This window comes from Barbus barbus, assembly GCF_936440315.1.
Source record: "Barbus barbus genome assembly, chromosome: 35".
NCBI classification, from domain to species: domain Eukaryota; kingdom Metazoa; phylum Chordata; class Actinopteri; order Cypriniformes; family Cyprinidae; genus Barbus; species Barbus barbus.
The window spans coordinates 3,732,268-3,760,155 of NC_136763.1; the positions used below are offsets into that span (position 1 = coordinate 3,732,268).

Sequence of the window (27,888 nt, forward strand, 5' to 3'; positions counted from 1 at the left end):
TCTGCTAAGCTTTCTGAGAACTCGACAATCCATTTCTTCTCCTACAGCAGCCGCCTGACGTCCGTTTGATCTTTTCCGTCATCTCCTTCTATCATTTTTCTTCCGTCCTGTTCGGCTCTTTAGTTCTGCTGTCATTACTGCTTAATCAAGATGGAACATAACAGTCACCGGCCTTGACTGGATCTCTAATGAGAGGGCCGCCTCACCTAAAGTTTCCATTTGAGAGACAACTGCTGGCTGTCGCTTCGTTTGCTACGCTTCAGCTAACACATGAACCCCTGCCGCCCCATTAGTGCACATCTCAGACCAATTTATGAAATCACGAGATGTGATGCTAGCTAACTGATACTTGAGTGAGACCTTTGCCTAATGAATCCTCTTGGTGTTTGGTGTTTTATGGCAACGCTATGTACAAAATCAAATATTCTCTGATGGAAAATCATGGTTTGTGTGAGTTTAGAGTTTTTTCAAGCTAGTCTGGTAGACCATCTTGGGCAAGCTAGTTTGAGTCAGTAGACCAGTAACAAACCATGACCAGCTACCATGTTCAAAAAGGCAACTTGACCACTTCAACTTGGTATAACCGTTTTTTTTCCTTCTTGTTTTTCCTTTTCAGCAGGTTTCCTTTTTCAGCATGTAATGTGACTATTTTACCCAATATAAGCAAAAATGGTTCAGGCTGCTCTAGATGGTTTATCAGCTGGACTTTCCAAGCTGGTTAGAGTTGGTAGACCAGTAACAAACCAGTTACCGTGTTCTAACGTTTTGGTATTGCATGCCACATTTATAAACAAAATTACACATGCTCCATGCTGGAAAATCATTCAGTTGGTGGTTTTATAGAGGGTTCAAGCTGGCCTGGATGGTTCATCAGCTGGGCTTTGACCTGGTAGACCATCTTGACCAAGCTGGTTAGAGTCAGTAGACCAGTAACAAGCCAGCTACCAAAATCTTCAAAAAAAACAACTTAATCACTTTAACTTGGTATAACCTGTTTTTTTTTGTTTGTTTTTTTCCCAGCAGAGTTATGTCACATGAAGCAAACAAAACTGCTGTAGAGTATTAAAACTAAACTAATTTATGATCAAATATTTATTACAAAATCTGTTGCTGCAGAACATGGTCTTGATCTGATAAAAAAAAAAGGCTTTTTCTCTTAATGCTGCCATGATGCTTTTAAGAATCCCAAATAAAAACCAAACTGAACAGGAGGACTGAACAGATGAAGACCCTTCGGTTTTACTACAGTACATGCTAAAACATTGTCTTAACAATAGCAATGTACTGTACAGAAATGTTCCTTGGCAGAACGAACAGCTTGTATGAAACAAACAAACAGACTGAGTAACCCGTTGTACCTTTTTCAGCGGCTTCCTGCCATTATCTTGCTTGCTTTAACAGAAGTCTGTAGCGTAATTGCAAGGCAGCCATGAATCAGAGCTATTTATGGACAAAAACACACAAAGCTTGAAGCGATTTGGTTTTAACAGTCTTAATATTGTCAGGTAATTGTCAACGTAACGCTAAGCCCTCGTTTTTAAAGATTCTTCAGTGAAACGTAGCGTAGAGAGCACATATATTAGGATTTTAGGGGGAAAACTGTGCTCCAGCTTTTGCCTCTCCGTTGCATGCTTTATAAAAGAAAAAAATATTTCCTATACCATTTTCAAAATATTTCAAGGTTGCTTATTATGAAACGAAACATTATGCCTTGACTGGTTTCTATTCAAACCACAATCTCTATCGGCTTCCAAGCCTTCAGTCGCTCAAGCGCAACGGATATCTTCTTGGAGAGCTGACAGAATCGAAAGCCAACCGAGGGATTTATCCGTTTACATAATCTGGAAAAATAATCTGATGTCAATAAGCACTGTCGTTACAATGAAACTCTTTCGTTTACATGTGTTTTCCGATGCCAAAATTAGTAATGTGTCACAAGAAACCTGTAAACAGGCAAACAGGACAAAATCTTGCTTAAAATCTCTTAAACAGACAATGTAAAAGCATGCCTCTTTTTCAGGAAAACAACACCCTCACTGTGCATGTTCACGACGCCTGCACTCGTTGGTTATATGTGCGCATTTGAAAGTTCACAGTAGACATCTATGCAGTCATACATGTAGGTGTCGCACACCTTGGTCGTGTCTGTCACAACAGACTAACAGCCAGGCAGCCGCCACAGAACAACATAATATGATCCAAGCTCTCCTAACCGTTGCCTAGTTTGTAAAATATACACAGACTCCCTTATCTCCGGCGGCAGGTTACCACACTCGACATTTCTCTTCAGGGTTCATAGGAGCTCCTCGTGTGCAATGAAATGCTTCAGAAAACGCCTCAAAGTTCTGGAGGGACCCCAAAACCCTGTTCAAAACAAACAAACATGACTATTCATTTCTAAAACATCTACAGATGTCCTAAAAAATATTTGGACACTTAAGTCACACTTAAAAATGTCTGAATGTCTTTGCATTAAAGAAAAAGTTATTTTCGCTTTTCTTTATCAATTCTGTTCAGTGTCTTTGAATCAGCTGGTATTTTGGTAAGTTTATGTGGATGTGTGAAGTCAGTTCACCTGAAACACTGTTGAAGTGGCATTTTTAAAATGCTTTGCTTGAAATGTTTTAAATAATCAGAAAAAAACAAGAAACCTGTAAACACGAAGTATATAAAAATATATGACGTTTATAAAAATACAGCAAAATATATAAAGTTGCTTCCTATGTATGAGATACATATGTATTTTTTATTTGTATATATATATTTATATTTGTTTTTGAAATAAATTAATACATTTATTCAGCAAGGATGCATTGAACTCATAAAAAAATGAGGTTTGCATCACAGGAATAAATTACATTTTAAAATAGAAATATGTAATTGTTTTACAATATTGCTGTTTTTACTGATTGTTGTGCTGCTAACTATATAGTCGTGGAAGTCGTGGCCTAATGGCTAGAGAGTCGGACTCGTAATCGAAAGGTTGCGGGTTCGAGTCCCCGGCCGGCAGGAATTGTAGGTGGGGGGAGTGAATGTCCAGCGCTCTCTCCACCCTCAATACCACGACTGAGGTGCCCTTGAGCAAGGCACCGAACCCCCAATTGCTCCCCGGGCGCCGCAGCATGGCTGCCCACTGCTCCGGGTGTGTGTTCACGGTGTGTGTGTGTGTGTGTGTGTGTGCATTTGTTCACTACTCACTGCTGTGTGTGTGCACTTGGATGGGTTAAACGCAGAGCACCAATTTCGAGTATGGGTCACCATACTTGACAATACGTCACGACTTTCACTTTCACTTACTGCACTGACATTTTAAAGTGTGACTTCAATACTTTTCTTTAATTCACAAATCTCCCAGAAAGGTCTTGCCTGTATTCCAGAGGGCTGTGGGGGTCTGTTTTGATGGACTGGATGGCGTACTCTGGGCGACAGGCACCACACCAGACCTACAGAAAGCATGAGACATTTTATATTCAGTAAAAATAACACAATCATTTCATACCAGTTGAGCACATCATGGACAGATGAACACATTTTAACATTATTTCTGACGCGCATTTTATGCTTGAATGTCATGTGGAGAACAAATTTCCGATTGTGATTATTTATTTCAACACATATTTTTAAATAAAGCAGCACTCATCCCATCGGTTGCCATGATTAAATCACTGATTTCATGCCTTAAGCACATATTAGAGAGCCAGTAGTAATGTATTTTCCAGAGGTTAACCGGCACCTGTATCTTTTAAGCAGTGTCAGTTTAATTTGATTCGCTCGTTGCGAGACTGACCTTGCATGGGCATCAAGGTGACCACATGCAGGCATCCTAGAGTGGATGTCATTCATGGTCACATACCTGGGCAAAGTTTAGAAAGAAGAGCTGTTTGTGATCCATATCCAGTCCAGGAAGACGGGGCTCCTCGCCTTCCCTCTCCACCCACTTCATATATGCCTAATATCACACACAGATTCACATCAACACATGTTTACGAGTTCTGATGAAAATGTGAGTTGTTGTCTGGTTTTTAAGATGTTGTGAGCAGTTTTCACTGGGTTACTATGTAGTTATTTAAAGGGAATTAATGTCACATACCTTATATGCTTGACGAACTCCACCGTTGTCGGCAATATTTTCTCCTAATGTTGTGATGCCACTGACCTGCAACAACACCAATGTAACAATGTTCAGTGTTATTTAAGAATTATTTATATGATACAGTATTTATTAATATTTTAGCTTTTAATTTTATATGTTCAGTGCTCATTTAATTTCAGTTTAATTTTCAGTAATTGTACTTTATTTGTATTCGTTTTGTATATTTACTTTTAGGTTTTTGCTTTTTATTTTTAATTTTTTAGCAATTTTAGTACAACTTAAACTTCTTCCATTTCTAATCTTTTTAAGTATTTCAGGTAATATATTCATATTTTCTTTTATTTCAGCTTTATTTTGATTACCAAAAATTATTTAAAGTTTATAATAACAGCACTGTTGTTTTATAGTCTTTATTTGTTTTTAGGAGGAATAAAAAAATAATTGTTTACAGACTGAGCTATAAAATGTAAAAACAACTGTTAAAAACAATTTTCTTCTTTTACAACCCAAATTCTGGAAATGTTGGGACGTTTTTTAAATTTTAATAAAATGAAAACTAAAAGTCTTTCAAATCACATGAGCCAATATTTTATTCATAATAGAACATAGAGAACATAACAAATGTTTAAACTGATAAATGTTACAATTTTATGCACAAAATGAGCTCATTTCAAATTTGATGCCTGCTACAGGTTTCAAAACAGTTGGTACGGGGGCAACAAAGGGCTGAAAAAGCAAGAAATTTTGAAAAGATTCAGCTGGGAGAACATCTAGCAACTAATTAAGTTAATTGACATCAGGTCTGTAACATGATTTGCTATAAAAGGGATGTCTTAAAGAGGCAGAGTCTCTCAGAAATAAAGATGGGCAGAGGCTTTCCAATCTGTGAAAGAGTGCGTAAAAAAAATGTGGAATACTTTAAAAACAACGTTCCTCAACTTCAAGTTACAAAGGCTTTGCAAATCTCATCATCTACAGTGCATAACATCATCAAAAGATTCAGAGAAACTGGAGAAATCTCGGTGTGTAAGGGACAAGGCCGAAGACCTTTTGTAGGATACCAGTGGTCTTCAGGCCTTCAGACCACACTGCATCACTCATTGGTATGATGCTGTCATTGACATTACTAAATGGGCCCAGGAATCCTTCCAGAAACCAATGTCAGTAAACACAATCCGCCATGCCATCTGCAGATGCCAACTAAAGCTCTATCATGCAAAAAGGAAGCCATATGTGAACATGGTCCAGAAGCGCCGTCGTGTCCTGCGGGCCAAGGCTCATTTAAAATGGACTGTTTCAAAGAAAAGTCTTCTATGGTCAGACGAGTCCGAATTTGACATTCTTGTTGGAAATCACGGACGCCATGTCCTCTGGGCTAAAGAGGAGGGAGACCTTCCAGCGTGTCATCAGCGTTCAGTTCAAAAGCCAGCATCTCTGATGGTATGGGGGTGCATAAGTACATACGGTATGGGCAGCTTACATGTTTTGGAAAGCACTATGAATGCTGAAAGGTATATAAAGGTTTTAGAGCAACATATGCTCCCCTCCAGACGACGTCTATTTCAGCGGGACAATGCAAAACACATACTGCAGCTATTACAACAGCATGGCTTCGTACTAGAAGAGTCCGGGTGCTCAATTGGCCTGCCTGCAGTCCAGATCTTTCACCTATAGAGAACATTTGGCGCATCATTAAACGAAAAATACGTCAAAGACCACCACAAACTCTTCAGCAGCTGGAAACCTATATCAGGCAAGAATGGGACCAAATTCCAACACCTAAAACTCCAGAAACTCATAACCTCAATGCCCAGACGTATTCAAACTGTTAAGAAAAGAAGAGGAGATGCCACACCATGGTAAATATGCCCCCGTCCCAACTATTTTGAGACCTGTAGCAGGCATCAAATTTGAAATGAGCTCATTTTGTGCATAACATTTGAAAATTTCTCCGTTTAAACATTTGTTATGTTCTCTGTGTTCTATTGTGAATAAAATATTGGCTCATGTGATTTGAAAGTCTTTTAGTTTTCCCTTTGAATTAAGATTATTTTCCTTACCCATTGACAGATATTTTGATTCAAAATTTAGATACATTTTTTAAAAAACAAGACTTAATATCTTAAGTAATTTTGCTTTTGAAGTAAAGTAGCTTAATATTTGGTAAAAAAAACAAAAACAAATTTTATATATATATATATTAATATATATTTTTTTTTTCGATTAAATGTTTAGATATTTTAACTACAAAACAAGACAACAATACCAAGTAAGAAAATAATACCAAGTTGTTTTTTTTTGTTTTGTTTTTTTTACAGTGAATGCGTATATTATAGGTGGATATTATAGGTTTTGGAAGAAATAACAGACTTTGATGTTGTTTGAGACATTGCTGGCATATTTTATCAAAGTCAGCAAAAATATTTAAACATCCTTAAAAGAAGCAGAACATACTTATTTTCAGAGAATGCAGTGAATACATTACCTTATTTACACAAAAATCAATACATTTAAAAAGTGTCAAAAATGCCAGAGTAGTAAGCGAAAATGACTTTACCAAATAACTGGATTCATTTTCAATATTTGTAAAAAGTTAAACCTCTTAATGTAAATGTTAACATTTCTGTCTCGTTTTAAAATCCATTAATTTTTGTGGATATAAATTGTTGTTGCATTAAATTCACTTTTTACTTTTAATGTTTGTTTCTATATTTAATTCTGTTTACAATTTTTTATATCTGCAAAAGTGTCCATTTACTCTGCATTTAATGTCTTTGCTGCCATGAAGAACCAACTGAGATCTTATTTACATGTTTTTGTGTTTTTTTTAGGGCAGTGGAAATGCTTAGATCGGGACACAAAGCATGCACATACTACGAGTACTGAAAGTAAAAACCATGTATTTGTTATTTGTTCATTTTGAAAAGTTTATATACAGATTCTTTCCATCCTTCTAAGTGAAGCTCAACTTACATTTTGGCCTCCTGCGAGTTTCCAACTAAATTTGCCGTACTGTTCTACCATGCATTTAGATTGATCCTCAAAGCGCTCGGCAGAGTAGTTGCTCCACCAGTTGTACATGTTCCCATCCTTGTCAAAATTACGGCCTGTGAAAATAAATATTTCATTTTTTGGAACACGGTCATATTTTAAACAGACAAGCGTTGTGGTTGCTCTTTCACGTGGTGGTTTGGTCCAATGGAGAACAATTTATCAGTGATATTTAAAACCCCTTCTTTAGCATGGAGTTTAATACATCACACATGAACAGGATCATCAACAAATCCACATTGTTTATTCATCCACAGCTAACTGATAATTGGTACAATCCATCAGATGAGATGCATATTACCGTGATCATCAAATCCATGAGTGATTTCATGTCCTATAACCATGCCAATTCCACCAAAGTTTAGAGCTTGCAGCTGTTTTTCACTGAAGAACGGAGGCTGGAGGATGCCAGCAGGAAACACTGAAAGAAAGATAAATGCATAGAAAGAGATGAAATTCAGCATAATGCCTGGGTAATTGACCAGGAAATACATTTTCGAGATACTAATCGAGTCACGTGAGAAGGCAACTCATTTTAATAGGAACAGAGTGTTAACTTTAGACACTTTTATGTCAGAGTTTTCATTAAAAATAACAGATTTCAACTTTTTCTTAGAACGTTTATGAAGGTCACATTAAAACTATTGGAAACTATTTTATCAAGACTGGATTTACCCTTGTCAGTCTTTCAAAGTATATATGATGTTAAAAAGTATGATATATACATGCATGCATATACTGTATACACACACACACACATATATACAGTGCCCCCCAAAAGTATTTGAACAGTAAAGACAAAATTGCTCTGTTGGCTGTGGAGTCGAGACATTTACAAATATGATTAAAAGATGAATATGAGACAAAACTACAGAATGTTACATTTTATTATTAGCCATTTCAACACATAGATGTTTTACCAGCCAAGAAGCAGCACTTTTAGAGTTCATCCCTCTATCTGATGTGAGCATAAGTATTGGAGCAGTTTCCTCACAGGTCTTTCTAAGTGATCAGCTGTGTCCTGCTGCATTAATTCTTCACATATTAAAAGCAGGGAATGTGTCGTATCAGTTATATCCATTACTTCTCTATTCTGAATCTTGCATTCGATGATGACACACAAACCAGGATGAAGATGAGGGAGCTGACTTTGAGAGAAAAGCAAGCAATTTGGATGCTAAAAGAAAAGAGGAAGTCAGTTAGAGCTCTAGCAAAAACAAAGGGCATGGAGAAATCAAGAGTTTGGAAACCACCAGCAACCAACAACGACCCGATCGGCTGAGAAAACAACAGTAGTTGATAACAGACAAATCATAAAAGCTGTGAAAATGAATCCTAAAAGACGTGTCTGTAAAATCACCAAGAGTTTGCAAAAAAGCACGTCATCTTTGAGACAAAGTTGAACCTTTATCTAAGTGATGGGAAAGCAAAAATGTGGAGAAAAAAAGGGAACTGCAATGATCGCAAGCATACAGCCTCATCTGTAAAGCATGGTGGAGGTGGTGTCATGGCATGCATTATATATGCATGCATATGTTCTGATTTTATGTTCTGAAAAAGAAATATACCAAAATGTATTTGTAATACATTTATTTTGTGCTAAGTATACTACAAATACATTTACATATTTATATACTCTGCAATTGTACTATTATACTAAACTGGTACACTTAAAGTATAAACTGGAAACTAATTTTGTACTTAATGCACTTTAATTGTGTGGAAGTAGTTCTGAAGTCCAGCTAAAGATATACTGAAATATATCTATAGAAAAACAAATCCAAGGTACTTGTTCCAGTTCCAAAATTTTAAAAAGCCTTTATTCAAACATGGCTCACTCTAGAAACATTAAAAAATAGCTGAAGCACTGCACACTAATGCATTTCGGCTACCCAGCCTTCCTCGGAGTGTGTCCTGATTATTAAATACCCTGAAGTATATCTGATTGTGCTAAAGTAAACTAAACTTGCAAGTATACCTCAGGTACACTTTAAATATCTTGCATTTAAAGACTGATATTATTCAGACATCATAAAATTCTTACCAACATTGACTTTAAAACACATTTTAGGCTTAATATTAAGAAATGTGTATTGTGCACAAGTAGTAGCTACTCAGTAAATATGTTAATAGATTTGAACTATACTTAGTATGAAATGTATTTTAAATACATAACATTTTACTAGATACTAAAAACAGTGTGAAAGGGACTTTTTAAAGAGTCTCCACAAGACCCAAAGCACCCATACTTGAAGAAACGCTCAGTAATGTGAATGTAATGGTGTATACTAGATAGCAGAAGCTGTATTAGAAGAACAGAAACATCTCTGCTGTGTAGTGTCCTCCAGCTATAGCAGTTACAGCTGCCGCTCTTGTCTCTCAAATGGCAATTCAGCTTGAAGTGTTTCCCAGATTGTCCAGGAACATTAAAATGTGCAATCTAAGAGTAATTATGTGGAAATTTCTCCCGCTGAAAATCTGCATAATCACTTGGCTTTTGTAATCTCTGTATTAACGCAGTCTGAATAGCATGTGTTCAGCGTCCACAGCCCATCTCTGGAAGCACAAGCTTGTGGGCAGTGGAGCCTGAAACTAGATTTGTTTAATCTACAAGAGCAAAGCACTACAGGCATTAGAGCCATTATGACAATGGGCTGAGAAAGCATTTATACTGAGAGCCCTCAACAGTTTAGGAGAAATCGGGCCAGAGCAAACACTTCACAGAAGACCCACATTCACAAGTTTACTATAAAATAATTGTATTTGTATGTAATACTCCCTTTTTATTTTAAAATAAAATTCTTATTTTATTTAGTTTATTATATTGTATTCTATTCTATTATTTGTGACTATCTGTGAATTTACTTGTTATGCAAGTATACTGTTTTTTAATTTATTAAATTTTACATTTATTTTTAATGTATTACTCTGTATTATATAATATAATATAACATTATTTCTAACTATATGGTTGTGAAATTACCTGTCTGGTTTCTGTTGTGTAAGTGCAATGTGTTTTTATTTTTTTATTTATTATTTTTAAAAATGTATTACTAATTTATTGTTCCATAATATTGTACTACACTCACCGGCCACTTTATTAGGTACATCTGTTCAATTGCTTGGTAACACAAATTGCTAATCAGCCAATCACACGGCAGCAACTCAATGCATTCAGGCATCTAGATGTGGTGAAGACGACTTGCTGAAGTTCAAACCGAGCATCAGAATGGGGAAGAAAGGGGATTTAAGTGACTTTGAACGTGGAATGGTTGTTGGTGCCAGACGGGCTGGTCTGAGTATTTCAAAAACTGCTGATCTACTGGGATTTTCACACACAACCATCTCTAGGGTTTACAGAGAACGGTCCGAAAAAGAGAAAATATCCAGCGGGCAGCAGTTGTGTGACGAAAATGCCTTGTTGATGTCAGAGGTCAGAGGAGAATGGGCAGACTGGTTAGAGATGATAGAAAGGCAACAGTAACTCAAATAACCACTCGTTACAACCAAGGTATGCAGAATACCATCTCTGAACGCACAACACGTCGAACCCTGAAGCAGATGGGCTACAGCAGCAGAAGACCACACCGGGTGCCGCTCCTGTCAGCTAAGAACAGGAAACGGAGGCTACAATTCACACAGGTTCACCAAAATTGGACAATAGAAGATTGGAAAAACGTTGCCTGGTCTGATGAGTCTCAATTTCTGCTGTGACATTCAGATGGTAGGGTCAGAATTTGCAGTAAAGAACATGAAAGCATCGATCCATCCTGCCTTGTCTCAGCGGTTCAGGCTGGTGGTGGTGGTGTAATGGTGTGGGGTTTAAACGCCACAGCCTACCTGAGTATTGTTGCTGACCATGTCCATCCCTTTATGACTACAGTGTACCCATCTTCTGATGGCTACTTCCAGCAGGATAATGCACCATGTCACAAAGCTCAAATCATCTCAGACTGGTTTCTTGAACATGACAATGAGTTCACTACTCAAATGACCTCCACAGTCACCAGATCTCAATCCAATAGAGCACCTTTGGGATGTGGTGGAACGAGAGATTCGCATCATGGATGTGCAGCCGACAAATCTGCAGCAACTGCGTGATGCTATCATCTCAATATGGACCAAAATCTCTGAGGAATGTTTCCAACACCTTGTTAAATCTATGCCACAAAGAATTAAGGCAGTTCTGAAGGCAAAAGGGGGTCCAACCCGGTACTAGCAAGGTGTTCCTAATAAAGTGGCCAGTGAGTGTATATTATAAAATAGAATATTATTTCTTACTGTATATGGCTGTGATCTTACCAATCTGGTTTCTGTTGTGTGAATAGAAAGCATTGACCACAGCCGCACCAATAATCCACCTAAAACAGAGACAAGGAGAAAAACATGACACAGTGACAGGTCACGAAAGAAAAAATGGTGTTTATGTTTCGTACATGTCAGGATCCACGGGCTCCCTCAGCTTCTTATGACCTTTCTGGGCTGAAGCTGCCAGGTTTTCCAGAATGTTCTCAAAGTAGTTCTCCTCACTAAAATTCAGCTGAGCAGACAGAGAGAGACAGATAATATCACATGGATGTATTTCTGTCTGAGCTGCCATCATTCTTGAATTTATGTGAGTGAGATTTTAGTTGGTTTGGATACTAATTCCTTTAGAAGTCAGGGTTCTCTGAGTTTCCATACGTGTGTGTATTCCTCGTCCAATTTCTTATTTTCCTCCTCAAGGATGTGGTCGGGATAACCGATCTGTTCTGATATCGCCATGGCCTGCAAAACAAGGAAAACATCATGGAGAACAGGAGTTTAGAAAGCGAGAACAACTCAGACTGTATGATGGTAAAAGCAAATAATAATAATAATAATAATAACAAATAAAAATGCATTAATATGCATTCATTCAAAATAAGCTTAAAAATGAAACAGTTTATAATAATAAAATAAGATAAAATTAGTATACATAAAATGCATAACATTAATTGTGAAATATATATATATATTGTTGTTATTGTTTAAATATGTAAAAATATTTTGTAATATGTAATATTTTTTAAATAACAAAAATAGTTGTTTAACTGCATGTCATGAAACATGAAAATATGAATATAAAATATTCAAATATCTTAAATTTTCAGAGGGTATTTCAATTTAAAAATTTAAATAAAATCCAAAAAAATAAAATGTAATAATTATTTTATTTCAGTAAATAATTATATCAAAATAAAAAACCTCAAATTTCTTATATTCACCACTGGGTTTTAAATTATCAAGAACAAATTATTAAAAATGTATATTACCTGCATCCATTAACCAACATCAGAGAACCGAGAAAATATGAATTTAAAATTTTAGAGGATACTTAAAAGTATGGAAATAGGGATTAAACTCCAGAAATAAAAGCTCTTCATTAGGAGTTGTTGCTATTAATAGCATCTCACCTTCTCTCTGGCCTTCTCCTTGGACTGTTCATCCATCCAGCTCAGTTCTTCCAGCGTTTCCACATAAGCTTCCTGGATCTTTCTGATCAGTTCACGCACCTGAACAACAGTGCATACACATTAAAAGTCAACAACCCTTTTCATACCATTTATAAAATAGCTGTTCACCTGTTGGTATATCATGCAATTAATCTGATTAAAACTGTAATCGATTAATAGCACTAATGATTTACAATAGGATAAGGGAATCAATTTACATTTAGTCATTTAGCAGATGCTTTTATCCAAAGCGACTTACAAAAGAGGACAATAGAAGCAATCAAAACCAACAACATGCAAGTGCTATGATAAGTCTCGGTTAGCCTAACGCAGTACACATAGCAAGGTTTGTGTTTTTTTTAAGGAAAGAAAACAAGTAGAATAGGAAAAAAAAGAAGGCTAGTTTAAGAAAAATTATGAAGTTATTTTAAATAGTAAAAATATTTCAGAATCGTACTGTTTTTTTGTACTTTGGATCAAATAAATGCAGGCTTGGTGAGCAGAAGAGGCTGAAATGAAAATGTTACTGCACTAAAACATTTGACCGGTAGTGTATAGAAAATCATTCATCCTGTCTTAAACTGAGATGACTTTCTGTCAAATCACTGAAACCATCATCAGAACAATCCATGTCAATCTGATAAGAGCCAGTTACGTAAAGCATTGCAGGAGGATGTTCCTGTTATGCCTGGTGGTGTGTGTTTTTGGTTTTACCATGCGTTTGCTGTTTCCAGAGAAGGTTTCCCGGACGTACAGGGCCCCGACGGCATTCTCCATGTTTCCCTGGACATAACGGACACAGTCTCTCCACCTCGCCTCCTCTACCGTAGTGCCATGCAAAGCCTGAGAGAACACACACAACGCAACCAAGAAAATGGGTCCAAAACAAGGTTGAGATCCCCTGTGTTATGTAACCTAGTGGACTAAAACAGAAGCGGATCACCAAAAGAGTTTAAGAGCGGTGTTAAATGCCACGAGAGCTGTCCTCTGTTTGTGTTGTGTGTTCAGAGCGAGACTGACCTTTCTGTAGTGCGCTCTCACGTCTTTGAAGCGCCGGCTCATACTGCTGACCCTCTCCATGATGAGCATCCACGCCAGATAGTTCTGCAGAGTCCTGCGGAGATCACACGTGTGCAGACCATTTAATATTAGATTTGGTTTATATTACATTATTATTTTTAATGTGTACACCTCTTTTAAGTGTTTGTCGCGGATTACTGAAAAAGTGTTACACTACAACTCTAAAACGTTAACTGAAATAAATTGAAATACATATAAATATGAAAAAACTAAGTTAAAATTTGAAATGTTAAGTTTAACAAATTAGTCAAACAAAAACTGAAATAAAAATTATTTAAAGCTAAATAGAAATATAAAAACATTAATAAAAATAACAGAATTACTAAAACTATAACATGAAAAAGAACTATGAAATAAAAATTTTAATAAATTTAACATTTTAATAAATACTTTAATAGCTTGAATGCAATGTAAGTTGCTTTGGATAAAAGTATCTTCATATGTATTAAAGTTAAGAAAGGAAATTTTTTAAAAATGTAAATATTAGATGAAAGTACTTACACTAAATGAAATTAAAAAATGTTGCCTTGGCAAATAACTGATCATTTTAAGATAAAGTACTAAAAAAAAAAAAACGAATTAAAAATGAGAGACATAAAATGATTAATAAAAAATTAATAAAACATAAAATGATTAATAAATTAAAATTCTAACTAAAACCATGAAAAAAACACTAATTTAAATGTTAATAAACAATATAATGCATTGTAAGGATGCAGTGTTTGGATAAAAGCACCTGCCAAATACATAAATCTAAATGTACATTAAAGGAAAATAATAAATTAGATATTTTTAATAAGTCAGTTGTATCTAGACAATGTCAAAACTGTAAATACTAGATGAAAATACTTATCATGACAAAAACACAGAGCACAAGTACTTAAAATGTAAACTAAAATTAAAATATAAAATGAAAAACAACGCTATAATATCTTGAATACAATTTGGATAAAAGCATCTTCCTAATGCATATATGTAAATGCATATTAAAAGTGTAAGAAATCTCTTTAATAAGTCATAAACTGTTTAAATACATGCAACTTAAATCTCAACATTCATTCAATATCGTTCATTCTTTTTTATCTCTGAATTCTTATTGTGTGTCAACATTTGTCTCATTTAGCAATTTTCAGAGAAGCACAGATGGCTTCAGTGGAACGTAACGAAGAGGTTTGAGCTCTGAAAGAGTAACCTCTGAGCAATATTATTTTTTTCTGGATGACCATAATTGTCAATCAGCCGTGAATGTAAAACATCACCTGTGACTGTGTTTGGAAAGAACATCACTGAGCTTCTCCAGATAAGGGGAGCAGTACACAACTATGGGTTCATCTGGTTGCACCGTGACTGACACGCTGGACATGATACCCTGGATGTAGCGCGTCCAGTTAAAGCCCTGGAATTTCAGAAAGAGATGCAAAAGAAGAATGTGTACTCTAAAAACTGAAAAGAAAAACAGTTACAACAGTCGGTGACCATAATTTGGACAAGTAGGATGTTTTCCAGGATCAACATCCTTGTTCAAACGTCTGTGGGAAACAATGGGAGAAAAATGGTCCAAAAAATAAACAACATTGTTACTTTGTCATTCTGGTTTCTAAGGACTGGTATGAAATCATGACATTAATCTCAGTTATTTTGTTCTATTGATAGCCATAGTTTTTAATGTAGCAAGGATGCTACATTAGAAATGAAACATTTCTATTTCAAATAAATACCGTTCCTCTGAACTTTCTATTAATCTAAGAATCCTGAAATAAATGTATCATGGTTTCCACAAAAATATGAAGCAGCACAACTGTTTTCAACATTTATAATAACAAAAAAATGTTTATTAAGCAGCAAATGCAGCATATTAGAATGATTCTGAAGGATCATGTGACACTGAAGACTGGAGTTATGATGCTGAAAATTCAGCGTATAAATTACATTTTAAAATATATATTCAAATAGAAAACAATCATTTTAAATTAAAATATTATTTCATAATGTTGTTGCTTTTGCTGTGTTGTATATCAAATAAATGCAGCCTTGGTGTGCTTCAGAGACATCTTAAAAAAAATAAAAACTTCTGTAACACTTTACAAGGTTTCATTAGTTAAATTTAGTCAACTGCTTTAGTTAACATGAACTAAGAATGAACAATACTTCTAATAATAATAATTCGTTACATTTATATAGCGCTTTTCAAGGCACTCAAAGCGCTTTACATAGTAAGGGGGGGTATCTCCTCGTCCACCACCAATGTGCAGCATCCACCTGGATGATGCGACGGCAGCCATAGTGCGCCAGAACGCCCACCACACACCAGCTTATTGGTGGAGAGGAGACAGAGATGAAGCCAATCAGTAGATATGGGGATTGTTAGGAGGCCATGATGGTCAGAGGCCAGTGGGCAAATTTGGCAAGGATGCCGGGGTTACACCCCTACACTTTTTCGAAGGACATCCTGGGATTTATTATGACCACAGAGAGTCAGGACCTCGGTTTAACGTCTCATCCGAAGGACGGTGCTTTTTACAGTATAGTGTCCCCATCACTACACTGGGGTGCTAGGACCCACCCAGACCGCAGGGTGAGCACCCCCTGCTGGCCTCACTAACACCTCTTCCAACAGCGAAAACAATCGGGAGTTTAGACACAGGCACAGTGATTCTTTATATCGCGTCCTCTAGGATTGTTTTCTTCCTGACAATCACATTCTGCGGATTTTGGCAACGTCCCAACTTCTACAGCATTATTTTTTTAATCTTGGTTATTGTTCATTTTGACATTTACTGATGCTTTATTAAAATGCAAAGATGTGTTTTGTTAACATTAAAATTAACATGGACTAACAATGAACGACTGTATTTTCAATGAGTAATATTAACAAAGATGAATAAGTTACTATATTAACTAACATTAACTAATGGAACCTTATTGTAAAAATCTTATCAAGACCTCAAAGTAGTGTAGATCTACCAGCTGTTCTGTTGTTTTTATAGACAGAGGGGGATGAAGTGTAAAAGTACAAATCTTCCTTTGAAAAACCTAAAAGGCTTTTCCGCACTTACGTTGAGGTTGAAAGCTTGCTGCGCTTCTCTCAGTGTCATTTTGTTGTAGAGCACGGTAATGTCATTACGCTCTTCTGCAGGTGAGGTAGCCTGTTGAAGCACAGAGCAGACACTCACGTGACATTCACAGTATCACTAACATTCTGGTTGTTGTGTTATACCATCAGTTCAACTCACATTCGCAATGTCTGTCTCCAGCTCCAGCACTTGAGTCATGTCCTCCCACACACGTTCTTCATCTTGGGTCAGGTTCCTGTCTTCTCGTGCAATCCTTGCTATGGAGACCATAAACTCCAGATAGGCCTCACGCACCTGACCAGAGATACATAACCAGGGAGTTTCTGATTATTATAACACTATAGCATTTAGGGACAGAATGCATCTCGCAATATGACACAATGTACCTTCTTATAATTCCCATCGCTGAGGTAATAATCTCTTGAAGGCATTCCGAGTGCTGGCTGGTCAACCTGTGACAACAAACCAATGTAGTTTAATGACAAAATCAGTTTCTTATCTGAATCGCTTGTAGTATACGGTATGCATGAGATCATCCAACTGTGCAACATTCATAATTAAACCAATTAAGAATCACACTGTGTTTTATTAGCTCATGCTCAAATGGCATTTTAATCAGGGGCTATTAGGTCAAATGAATTGCAGTTAGTTCTGTGTGTTTTAACAGTGATGTGCCACTACAATCAATTGAACTGACAACTCATAACATCAGCTTGTTAAGAACATTATTAAAGGTATAGTTCACCCAAAAATGAAAATTCTGTCAATAATTACTCACCCATAAGACCTTCATTCATCTTTGAAACCACTGATGTCACATGGACTATTTTAAGCCCTTCCAACCTTTCTGGGCCTTGAATGTTGTAGTTACATTGCTGTCAATGCAGGGTCAGAAAGCTCTTGGATTTCAGCAAAAATATCTTTACTTGTGTTCCAAAGATGAACGAAGGTCTTACGGGTTTGGAACATTCTATAAATAAGCTATTGGAGAACATTTGCTCAAATTTTCCAGAATGTTAGCCACAGTTCTGTTAATGTTTCATGTTAGCTAGGTAGTAATAGTAATAATGTTATTGTATTTGTTATGTTTTTGTAAGTGTTAACTATACAGTATATTCAATAACTTACATGAATAATGTAGCGGCTGGAGTCGCGATCATCTGGCCACACAAACATCTCAAGCACAGCCTTCTTATTGTACCGAGCATTCATAACAGCCAGGGTATCCTCCAGGCTCCACATTTGCTCTGTGAGATCAAAGTTTTGTGGTTTTAGTCCATGTCTGTTAGCTTTGAGGCAATATATATCCCAAAAACTCTGCTCAGATACTTGTTTAATATGTTCAGTTTTTCTTTTAATAATGAACTGGAAGCTCAACATTACTGAATCATTATTTCAAACTAGTAAGTGTTTTTTTGTTGTTCTTTTTTTCTATGTACAGTATGCGCTAGATGGACATATTTAACAAGGCTTTTTCGGTGTTAACTTCCCCACGGACAGCAGGCTTGGGAGAGCCACGGATGGCGGCGTTGCTTTCCCTGCGGACGGCAGCGTTAACTTCCCCGCGGACAGTGGGTTTGGGAGGCATTAATTTCCCCGCGGACGGGCTTGCGTTGGCCACGGGGGGCTGACTTGTGTTGGCCGCGGACGACGGTGGGCTGGTTCAGGCTCGGGCCCGGACACTTCCCAGACACCGGAAGATCCCTTCTCTCCAACTCTCCAGTGGTGTCTGGGAGGTCCACGGGGTGATGGAAATTGGCCCTGAGCCAGAACAGATGATTGAGGGTGGTGTTATCCCACGCCCCAGCATATTCATAGAATGGGAGATCCTGATGGACTAGGGTGGCGAAACAGGTGGCGGCTTCCATGCCGCGGGAGAAAAAGGGGAAAACAAAAAAAATTCTTAAATGAAAACAAAACGGAAGGAGGGACGCCACTTACTGCTGTTAGGTCCTATATTCTGTCACACTGCTCGGGGAGCAAGGAGTGAGGAGTCGAGGAGCACAATCTAAATCTTCCTTTTATTGAAGCGACATATCCCCCCCTTTAAGGGCAGCTCCAGACGCCCAAATGAAACCCAAACCCCACCAAGTCCAGGAGGGTGGTAGAGCGGAGGCGGAACAGGGGGAGGGATGGAGGGCCAGGCCCGTGAAGGGGAACAGGACCTGAATCATGACGTCGACCGTGGAACGATGGCAGACAGTGAAACACTGGAGGACCTGGGCCATGGAGCAGTGCCAGACAGTGAAGCAGTGCAGGGCCCTGGACCATGGAGCAATGGCAGACTGTGGAACAGTGGAGGGCCTGGGCCAAGGAGCAGTGGCAGACCATAGAGTAGTGGACCAGGAGACAACCAGGTCAGAGCCGGCGGAGCAGGAAGAGCAGGGAGCCATGGCGGTGCCGGCAGAGGAGGAAGGCAGGGTGGAGCAGAGGCATGGATAGACCACTTGACTGTGACAGAGCAGGCAGGGAGTTCTTGAATGGCCTCTTTGGCCATGACAGGACAGTCTGTGAGTTCGTGAACAGCCTCCAAGGCTGTGACAAGGAAGACAGTGAGTTTATGACTGGCCTCCATGGCCGTGACAGGACAGACAGTGAGTTCATGAGTGGGCACCACCACCTTGGGAGGTTCTGCAGCAGAAGCCGCCACCTCTAGAGGCACTGGAGCAGACTCATGGACAGGAGAGGCCTCTGAGGCCGATTCATGGACAGGAGAGGCCTCTGGAGCAGACTCGTGGAGCCCACACACACACTCAAAATGGCCACCGCCATCACGGGCAGCAAAGTAGACAGTGGGATGCCCGCTGGGCTTGAGTGTGTTGAGGCTGTGAGGCTTGAAAGTGTAGAGGCCCGTGGGATGCCAACCGCACGCACCGACATCAAAGGTGGGTCCATCAAGGCTCTGGCGTGGCAACCATCTAGACTGTAGGCTCTGACATGGCAGTCATGATGGGTCGAGACTCAGGAGTTGCAGCCGTGACATGACGAGGTTCTGACGTGACGGCCATAGCGTGGTGAGGCTCAGGCGTGGCGGCCATCTTGTGACTAGGCTCTTGAGTGGCCGGCATGATGTGAGCAGGCTCTGGCTTGGCAGACATGACGCGAGCAGGAGCTGGAGTAGCAGGCATGGGAAGCATGACACTAACAGCATGAATCAAATTACAAAATAAAAGACGTGAAAACAAGAACATGAAACAAACCCCAAAACCAGGTGTACGTTTCAGGACTTAAAATTTATTTCCTTGTTAATCTAAAAACTAAACACGGCCACCACAGAAGAAGACCAATGTCTGCTTCTATATCACTGCCTTAAGCCCCGCCCACTGATTCATGTATGTAGTATAAATAATGAAAGGCGACTGCAGATCTATGCATAATCCAGACGATAAAGTTTCAAGTTTCACAGTCTTTGCATTGCCTTCCTTCTGATCCCAAAATTAGGAAAGAGTGGATTAACTTTATTTTTAAGAACTCTGTTCTTTGTTCAATTTTACCGTCGATTCGTTTATAAACAGAAAGATTAGATTGAAACTAAACGACGATGCTGTGCCGACTATATTGGATCCGACAGTCATGTCGCAACACAAGTGTGAGTAACTGTTTTTATTACTTGATTATTACTATTGCTTTGTCTGTTAGTACAGATCGTTTGATATGTGCGTTAAAAACAGGACAGAAAATAGCTTATTACTTTTAAATTATGATATAAAAATCTTGATAACATTATAAATGGACCTCAGAGAACAGTACAAAATAATAATAGAAAAGTTACTGACCCCTTTTAAGTGACTTAAAGCGTACATGGTTATTAGTGCCAGATGGGCTGATCTGAGTATTTCAAAGATTTTTACCAAAGAAGCAAAAATATATGCTGTCATAAACCTTATGGTATTGCAATGAAATTGATAAGTAGGCCTGCCCAATGTAATTCTTTGACAAAGAAAATAAAAAATGATAGAACAAATGCATTTCTTGCTCATTTCACTGAAAAAGACAGTCCACTTGATATGTCCTTCATCAACTTCCTGCAGAAAATGCATCAAAACAGGACAAAAAGGGATCTTGCAAAATAAAATCATATTTATTTTACTTTATAGTTTACTCTGAATTGACTGTACTTGGCTCCACCCTCCATATAATGATCCAATTAATTCCCAATGGATAAAATCAGATCTTATGTTTTTTTTGTTTAATATCCTGTTTCACCCAGAATCGCATTACATTACAGAAGTCAAATGGATAGCGAAAGCTGTTTGGTTGACTTTAATAAGCACAGATTATGCAAAATAAGAGCATTGCATATATCATGAGTGGTTAATTTTTGTTTTTTATTCAAAGTTCTGGGAAGAAACAATAATTGTAAATGTTACAAATTACCCATGAAATCAAAACGGCCTGTTGTTTGCATAATAAGACAAATACCATGGTTAACGGTCTCCAATGGCACCACAACCAGAATTATTACCTGTTCATTGCTAAAATCAATCACATAAATCAGTCAGGTGTATGTCTAGGCTGATGTCTGGATATGTAGATTGTATTTCAGCGCTCTTCTTCTATTTCGTTTAATTATTCTGCTCTCTCTCACAGTATATAATGAGCCACAGTGCCAGTCATCACAGTGGGTGGCTCTCTTATCCTCTCACCCTCCTCGACACGGCTCTATCTCCCCCTACACATGACAGATGAGCGGGATGGCCACCGCTCTGTCAAACCGCTCTGCATTTATACCATTTAGATAAGCCCAAGATGCTGTCATTCTCTGTGAGAGGGAATTAGAGAGGACCGCTGCTATCTCCAGTACCTGATGTGTTGTTCCAGACCTCAGAGGCCACGGGCCAGTCGCCGATACTGTCAATGAGTCTGAGGAGAGGCTGCGAGTCACGCTGCTCGATGAGAACTGCAGGGGGAAGCAGAGAGACGGGAATACATAGAGAGAAACGGGAAATTAGTAGGTGACCTTCATTTTCATTTAAAGTATTAAATAATTATATATTATTATTTATTTATTACAGTTGTATTGATATATTTAATTCGCTTTCAGTTTATTTTCATTGTTATGTTCTTTTGTCATTTTTAGTAATTGTGTGTTTGTTTTTTTAAATATTACTTTATTAAATTTTAGTTCAAGTTTAGTTATTTTCAGTTACTAATTTTACTAAATACTAAAATACTAGTTTTTCATCTAATATTAATAATTTATTTAATTTATCAGCTTTATTTCAGTTAACAAAAATGTGTTCTAATACATTAAATAATAGTTTTAGTTTAGTTTCGATGTACTATTAATGCTACTAATAAATACTATTAATACTAATATTATTTATTTATTTTGTATAATTCATTAATATTCATTTTAAATATAGCTTAGAATTAAATTATAATTACACACTAATTAGAAATTAAATATTTTATAAATATAATATTTTCATATAGGTATGAAATTGAAACTTATGTATTGAAACTTTCAATTTTAAATAAATATTAATGAATTACACACAATTCAGAATAATTAAATATAATTTATAAGCACTTATATAAGTATATTAAATAATTTATATAGTTAAATAATAATGCATTAAATAATAGTTTGAGTTATCAGCTTCAGTAATCAGCTTTGAGTTAAATTATAACATTATATGTTTAATATGTTTAACTTTTAAACTTTTGGAAGCATTGCCAAGTTGTAGCAGTATCAAAAATGAGAATGCAATATAAAACTCTTTGATTTTCAAAGCTTAAAGGAAAATATACAAACATGTTCAAATCTAGAATTTTGAGAATGTCATGCAACTCGATCAATAGTATACTTGCATACCATACACTGTCTCAGTCTTTCTACTAACAAATTTCATGTTTAATTCAGTGTTGCTTGCCATTTCTTTGTAATTATGTGTGACATTTGCAAGACATTTCTGAGTGAAATTGTTTCAAAGTGAATCCTACACCATTGGTAAATCATAACATCAGCAATATAATGAGAGTGTTTACTCACTCTCATTCATGCATGAGCTGTAGAGCGTTTTGGCTTTCTTGAAGGCCTCTCTGTCTTCCTTATTTTCCATCTCCAGAACTCCTGTGCGATAATGAATAAGCACCAGACAGATAACACTGTTTTAAAAGAAACCTACACAAACCCATAATACTCATGGTGGTTGCATGAAGTTGGTGTAACTGACCCTTGAGTACAATCTCCAGCTCGTCTCTCAGGATATTGAATACGCTGTGAAGTGAGCTGGTTTCGGGAATGACGTGACGCTCTATCCAGCCTCCGCAGGCGTACTGATAGAAATTCTGGCACGGTTCCACGCTGGGGTCCATGTTCTGGAGCAGTCGGGCCGCTGTGTCGTTGAAAAACAAATAATTTCAGATCAAGAAGTTTTGAGGTGGTGTAAAATGCAAGCTCTCAGACATTTGTTCTTACCGGCAGTGACACACTGTGGGGTTGTACAGACATTGCTGTCAGCGTTTGAGCGATATTTCAGCCCTGTTGCGATGCAGTGAGATAAACAACATGCATGAGGTTAATATCTGACTCAAACAGGGCTGGGATCATGTGACATAATCCACTCAAATTGCACATGAGGTCTTATTGCTTCAGCGTAAACAGTGGAAAACTGGAATAATATAATGCAATTTATTGAAACAATGGTGTCTTATCTTTCTCTTATGCATCAAAACAGGCACATTTTAAAAAAATTACACTGGTTGGTTTGGATTGCTAATAGCACATGACAGTGCATTTGTGTAATATATCTGAACTATATAATGTATACCACGTGCAGTAATATGATATTATACAGAATATGGAGTGATTATAGGATTTATGGCAGAAAAAAAAAAAAAGAAAAAGCAGCAGAATGAAATGAACGATGTGGATAAAATATGCCAAACTACAAAAACTGTGATATTTATGAACAACTTCATAGCATACTTTACCTTTTGAAGATTCATTTATGTTAAAACGCTCTGAAATACAGAGGAAAATGCAAGAGTTTACAGAATATAATCAAATATGTGTTCAATGAGAATACATCAGATGATTCTTGTGGGTAAATTTATGTCTTAAATATTTTAAATTCATGTGCAAATATATGAGATATCATTTTATGATAACTATACACTTTAATTCTGAATAAATAAAATATTTTATCATTATTAAAAAAAATAATACCAATATTCATTATTTTATTTTTAATACTAATATTATTTATTTTGTGTAATTCACTAAAATTCATTTTAAATATAATTGAAAAATTACAATATAATTACACACTAATTAGAAATAATTAAACTATTTTATAAATATTCGAATATTTTTATAAATGTATTAAACTTCAGAATTTGATGTACTTCGTTAATATTTATTTTAACTTTACAATAAATATGAATGAATTATATACAATTCTGAATTATAATATACAAACATACATGTAGGATTATATATAATCATATATATTAAATTATTATATATTTCTGGTTTTCTAGAGACTGCACAAGCTGCAACACCTGGGCTATAAATAAATGAATGCAAGTTATTTCTTAATGTATTACATTAAGATCTTGATCATGTTTGTGTCTTTTGAGGGGTTTGTATGCATAGCATTGAAAAGACTCCTGATGTGCAGCAGAAATCCCCACCTCTCAGAGCTGAAGTGTAGAGCACTGTGAGTCCAGCCAGAGCGCAGCTCATCAGAAGCACAATGACAGACAGCCCGATCTCCACTACAGTCCAGCGATGCTTCCTCGGTTTAGTGCTTTTCTCCATGATATCCATTTGACTCTCTGATTTTCCCATTCTTGGAGCTGTGGGACAGAGTATTGAAGTGTTGGTGGAGAGGGGCGAGCGCGCGCGTAATTGTGCATGAACGCGCGTGAGCGCAGAGAGCCACAGGTGGAGCATCAGTGCATCCTTTTTTCTACTTTTGCCTCAAAAAACATTGATTTCTTTTGTATGTAGAGGCGGCATGGCTACTGAATAAAAGAGTTATATGTTTACACTTTTCAAACAATATTCCAAAGTGACCTGAAATATGTAGTTTGAATAAATAACACTTTTCACCTTTAAAATCAACGCGAATTATCATTCAAAACCCATTTATTTTGATAGTATAACGATATAGACTACTTCTAAATGAAAGGACACATTCAATATGAAAAGGGGGCGGGACTTAAATATTGACGCGTCGATTGATTTGATTACCCATATATGGAAGGCCGTTTCCGCCACGGAATAAGAAAAAAAACAAAAACTTTTTTCCTCACATTTCCGACATTTTTCTCTCTTTCTTTTCTCGCAATTCTGAGGTGAAAAAAATCAAACTGTATAAATTTGCATATAAATGCATTTAAATTCTAAGAAGAAAATTCCGAATTGTGAGAGTTTTGAGAATAAAAAGTCGTAATTTCCTTTTTATTTTTTATTCTGTCGTACAAATAATAATACAACAATAATAGTAAACTCGGAATTCTGAGAATAAAAGTCGGTGTTTGTAATTCTCTCTCTCAGAATGGCAAGAAAAATGTCCGAATCGTGAGTTAAAAAGTCGAAAATTAATTATTTGTTTGTTTAATTTTTTTTTCTTTCTGTCTGTCTGTTTTTCTTTCTTTTTCTTTCTTTTTTTATTTTATTTTAATTTTTAATTTTTTTTTGGACCCCCTGCCGGAAACTGTCTTCCATAGTAGAGCAGGTTTTATACATCAGAATTATGCAAATGTGAATGCGAGTTTGCTATGGCAACAACTATAACAGATTTTGGGCTTTAGCATGCACTCTGTCATGAATCCTGGCCATGAACTTTCCCGACCAGAGGTCACTCGCTCACCACAGGGACTCTTGCACTACACTAACTGTTGCACGCCACCTCAGACTACAATTCCCATCATCCATTGCACTGACGACACACACAGCTGATTGCACTGATCACACACCCTACATAAACCATGGACTTCCTCTTCCTCTCTGCCGAGTATTGTTTAGCGTATATCCTAGCGATAGCTACTCTACGGAGCCCACTCAGTTGTTAGTCTTTCCTTGCTAGTTTTCCCGTTTGATCCTGCCTGTGTATTGACTATGTTTATAAATAAAAGCTTGCACTTGGATCCGCACATCTCACGTCTCGTTCAGCCCGTTACACACGCTGCACGTGAGGCTAAAAGGGTGGAGCAAGCGCTTTTCATTCTAATGAATAGCCTTTAGTGATGACAACTGGACTAAGAATCCATCTTAAGAAAGTAAATAGGACCATTTGATTCATATTGACTTGAACATATTAGGCAACCAACACATGAGGCTGTTAATGTAGCCGATAGAAAATATATAATAATTAATGTAGTTAATGCACTCAGAAAGAGCAACAGCTTTGTTCTTGTTCAATTTTTAATGATGTTTAAATCCAGGCAAGGCTACATATGAAGCATTCTCGATGTGTCGCTATCACATCATAAAATATGTTTAATCTGTGGAAACCTGATGGGTTTCAGAAATGGTGTTTTGCCTCGTATTGGCGTCAGCACTTTTTCTGTGTCTTGGAAGCTGGAAAGTGCTGATAAATTTCCTGTAAAAATGTTAATTTCCTGACTCATTTGATGTCTGAAGTCAAAACAATAATTATAGAAAACAGGCTCATCTAGAAATGAGTAGCTTTGATATTGTTTTTTTTTGTGACATTAGTTTTAAAGCTGTCAGCTAGTGTGCAGAAGGCAAGAATGACATGTTTGCTTTGGATTTGTATTAACTATATTGATAAATACACAGAAATAAATGACACTGAGACATGTAATTAAACTACTATTTGCATTAAACTATACTATATAATATGTTTGGGGTTTTTCATATTTTTGATACTATGAAACATAGTAATATACATATACATATGGTCTCGCCCAAATATTATGTATCTGCCCGTATCAATAAATTGTGTTTCCCACATCAACCAAACCACATTATTTCACATAATAAGGTCCAGTGCAAATATTCTTCACATTCATTAATGCTAAACTGTTTAAAGCTGTTTTAAATCGTTTAAATTTCATGAATGCATGCTATTTTAATTTATCATTTTCATGTAGACCAGTACCTCTTCAACTCACTGACTCCTATAAATACAGTTCATTTGCATGTATGAATTAAGAAAATTAGACGTTTCTTTCTCTTAGAGTGAAAATTATAGCTTATAACAGAGTCGTATGCAGTCATTTCCTTGGATCAAACGATCTAGTCGAGAAAAACCATGAGGCAACAGAAGCTGCATTAGTCTAAATCACTTACAACAAGAATAAGTGATGTGCAAACTCAATGGAGAAGTATTCATTAAAAAGTCCAGCTGTTTGCATCCATCTCTAGAAACAGCACATAACTCCACCTGTAAACAACAGAGAAACTATTCCAATACAAAACACCTTTATACTGTAGAATATGTGAAGCCGTACCTCTCTAATGATGGAGTCCTTGTTGGCCCAGGTAGGACGCCTTTCAATTTCCCAAACACCCCTTCTGAGTTTGCACCCAGAGCTGGTGTGTGGTGAAATGAATCAGCGTCCGGACAGCTGGATGTTGGAGTGGCTGTCTGTGCTGATGTTCCTCTGACTGACTGCTGAGTGAGGGAGATGCAGAAAAGAGGAAGAGGGAGGGAGGGATGTAAAGGAGGAGGGGCGATCGAGATGCTATTTTTGCCTGATGCTGGTGGTTTGAGGAGAAATCAAGAGGGGCTATATATTAGTCTATATATTAATTGTAACTGTGTGTGTGTGTGTGTGTGTGTGTGTGGGTGGGTGTGTGTGTATATACATACATACACACATGTATATTACCTAAAATACAATAATAAAATATAATAAAATTACACATAAAACTATTTAACTATATATTACTATACACAAAATCTATCGTTTTAGTTAATTATTTTCATTAGTTATTCTTTAAACAAGTTGTAAGTCATTTGAAAGACTAGCTTTGGATTATCTGAAGGACATCACTGGACCCCCTGCAGTTTGCCTACAGAGCAAACAGGTCTGTGGATGATGCAGATAACATGGGACTGCATTACATCCTGCAGCATCTAGACAGACCAGGGACTTATGTGAGGATCCTGTTTGTGGACTTCAGCTCCGCTTT

The 27,888-nt window shown here is 36.9% G+C and overlaps 1 protein-coding gene across 1 annotated transcript; it reads right to left on the reverse strand.

The window, feature by feature from the left end:
* Positions 1-613: 613 nt before the first annotated feature.
* On the reverse strand, positions 614-27,361 carry LOC306854836 (membrane metallo-endopeptidase-like 1). Its single transcript, XM_079393083.1, has 24 exons — positions 27,204-27,361; positions 24,414-24,578; positions 23,712-23,741; positions 23,197-23,259; positions 22,952-23,113; positions 22,768-22,848; positions 21,577-21,672; positions 17,901-18,019; positions 17,159-17,224; positions 16,932-17,066; positions 16,755-16,844; positions 14,958-15,094; positions 13,639-13,732; positions 13,333-13,461; positions 12,580-12,678; positions 11,828-11,911; positions 11,581-11,684; positions 11,447-11,505; positions 7,446-7,565; positions 7,067-7,200; positions 4,091-4,156; positions 3,854-3,949; positions 3,367-3,443; positions 614-2,364 (listed from the first exon to the last, which is right to left on the reverse strand). Exons 2-24 carry the CDS (start codon positions 24,568-24,570, stop codon positions 2,265-2,267), a joined length of 2,298 nt encoding a protein of 765 aa, XP_079249209.1. The 5' UTR covers positions 24,571-24,578; positions 27,204-27,361; the 3' UTR covers positions 614-2,264.
* Between the last annotated feature and the right edge of the window lie 527 nt (positions 27,362-27,888).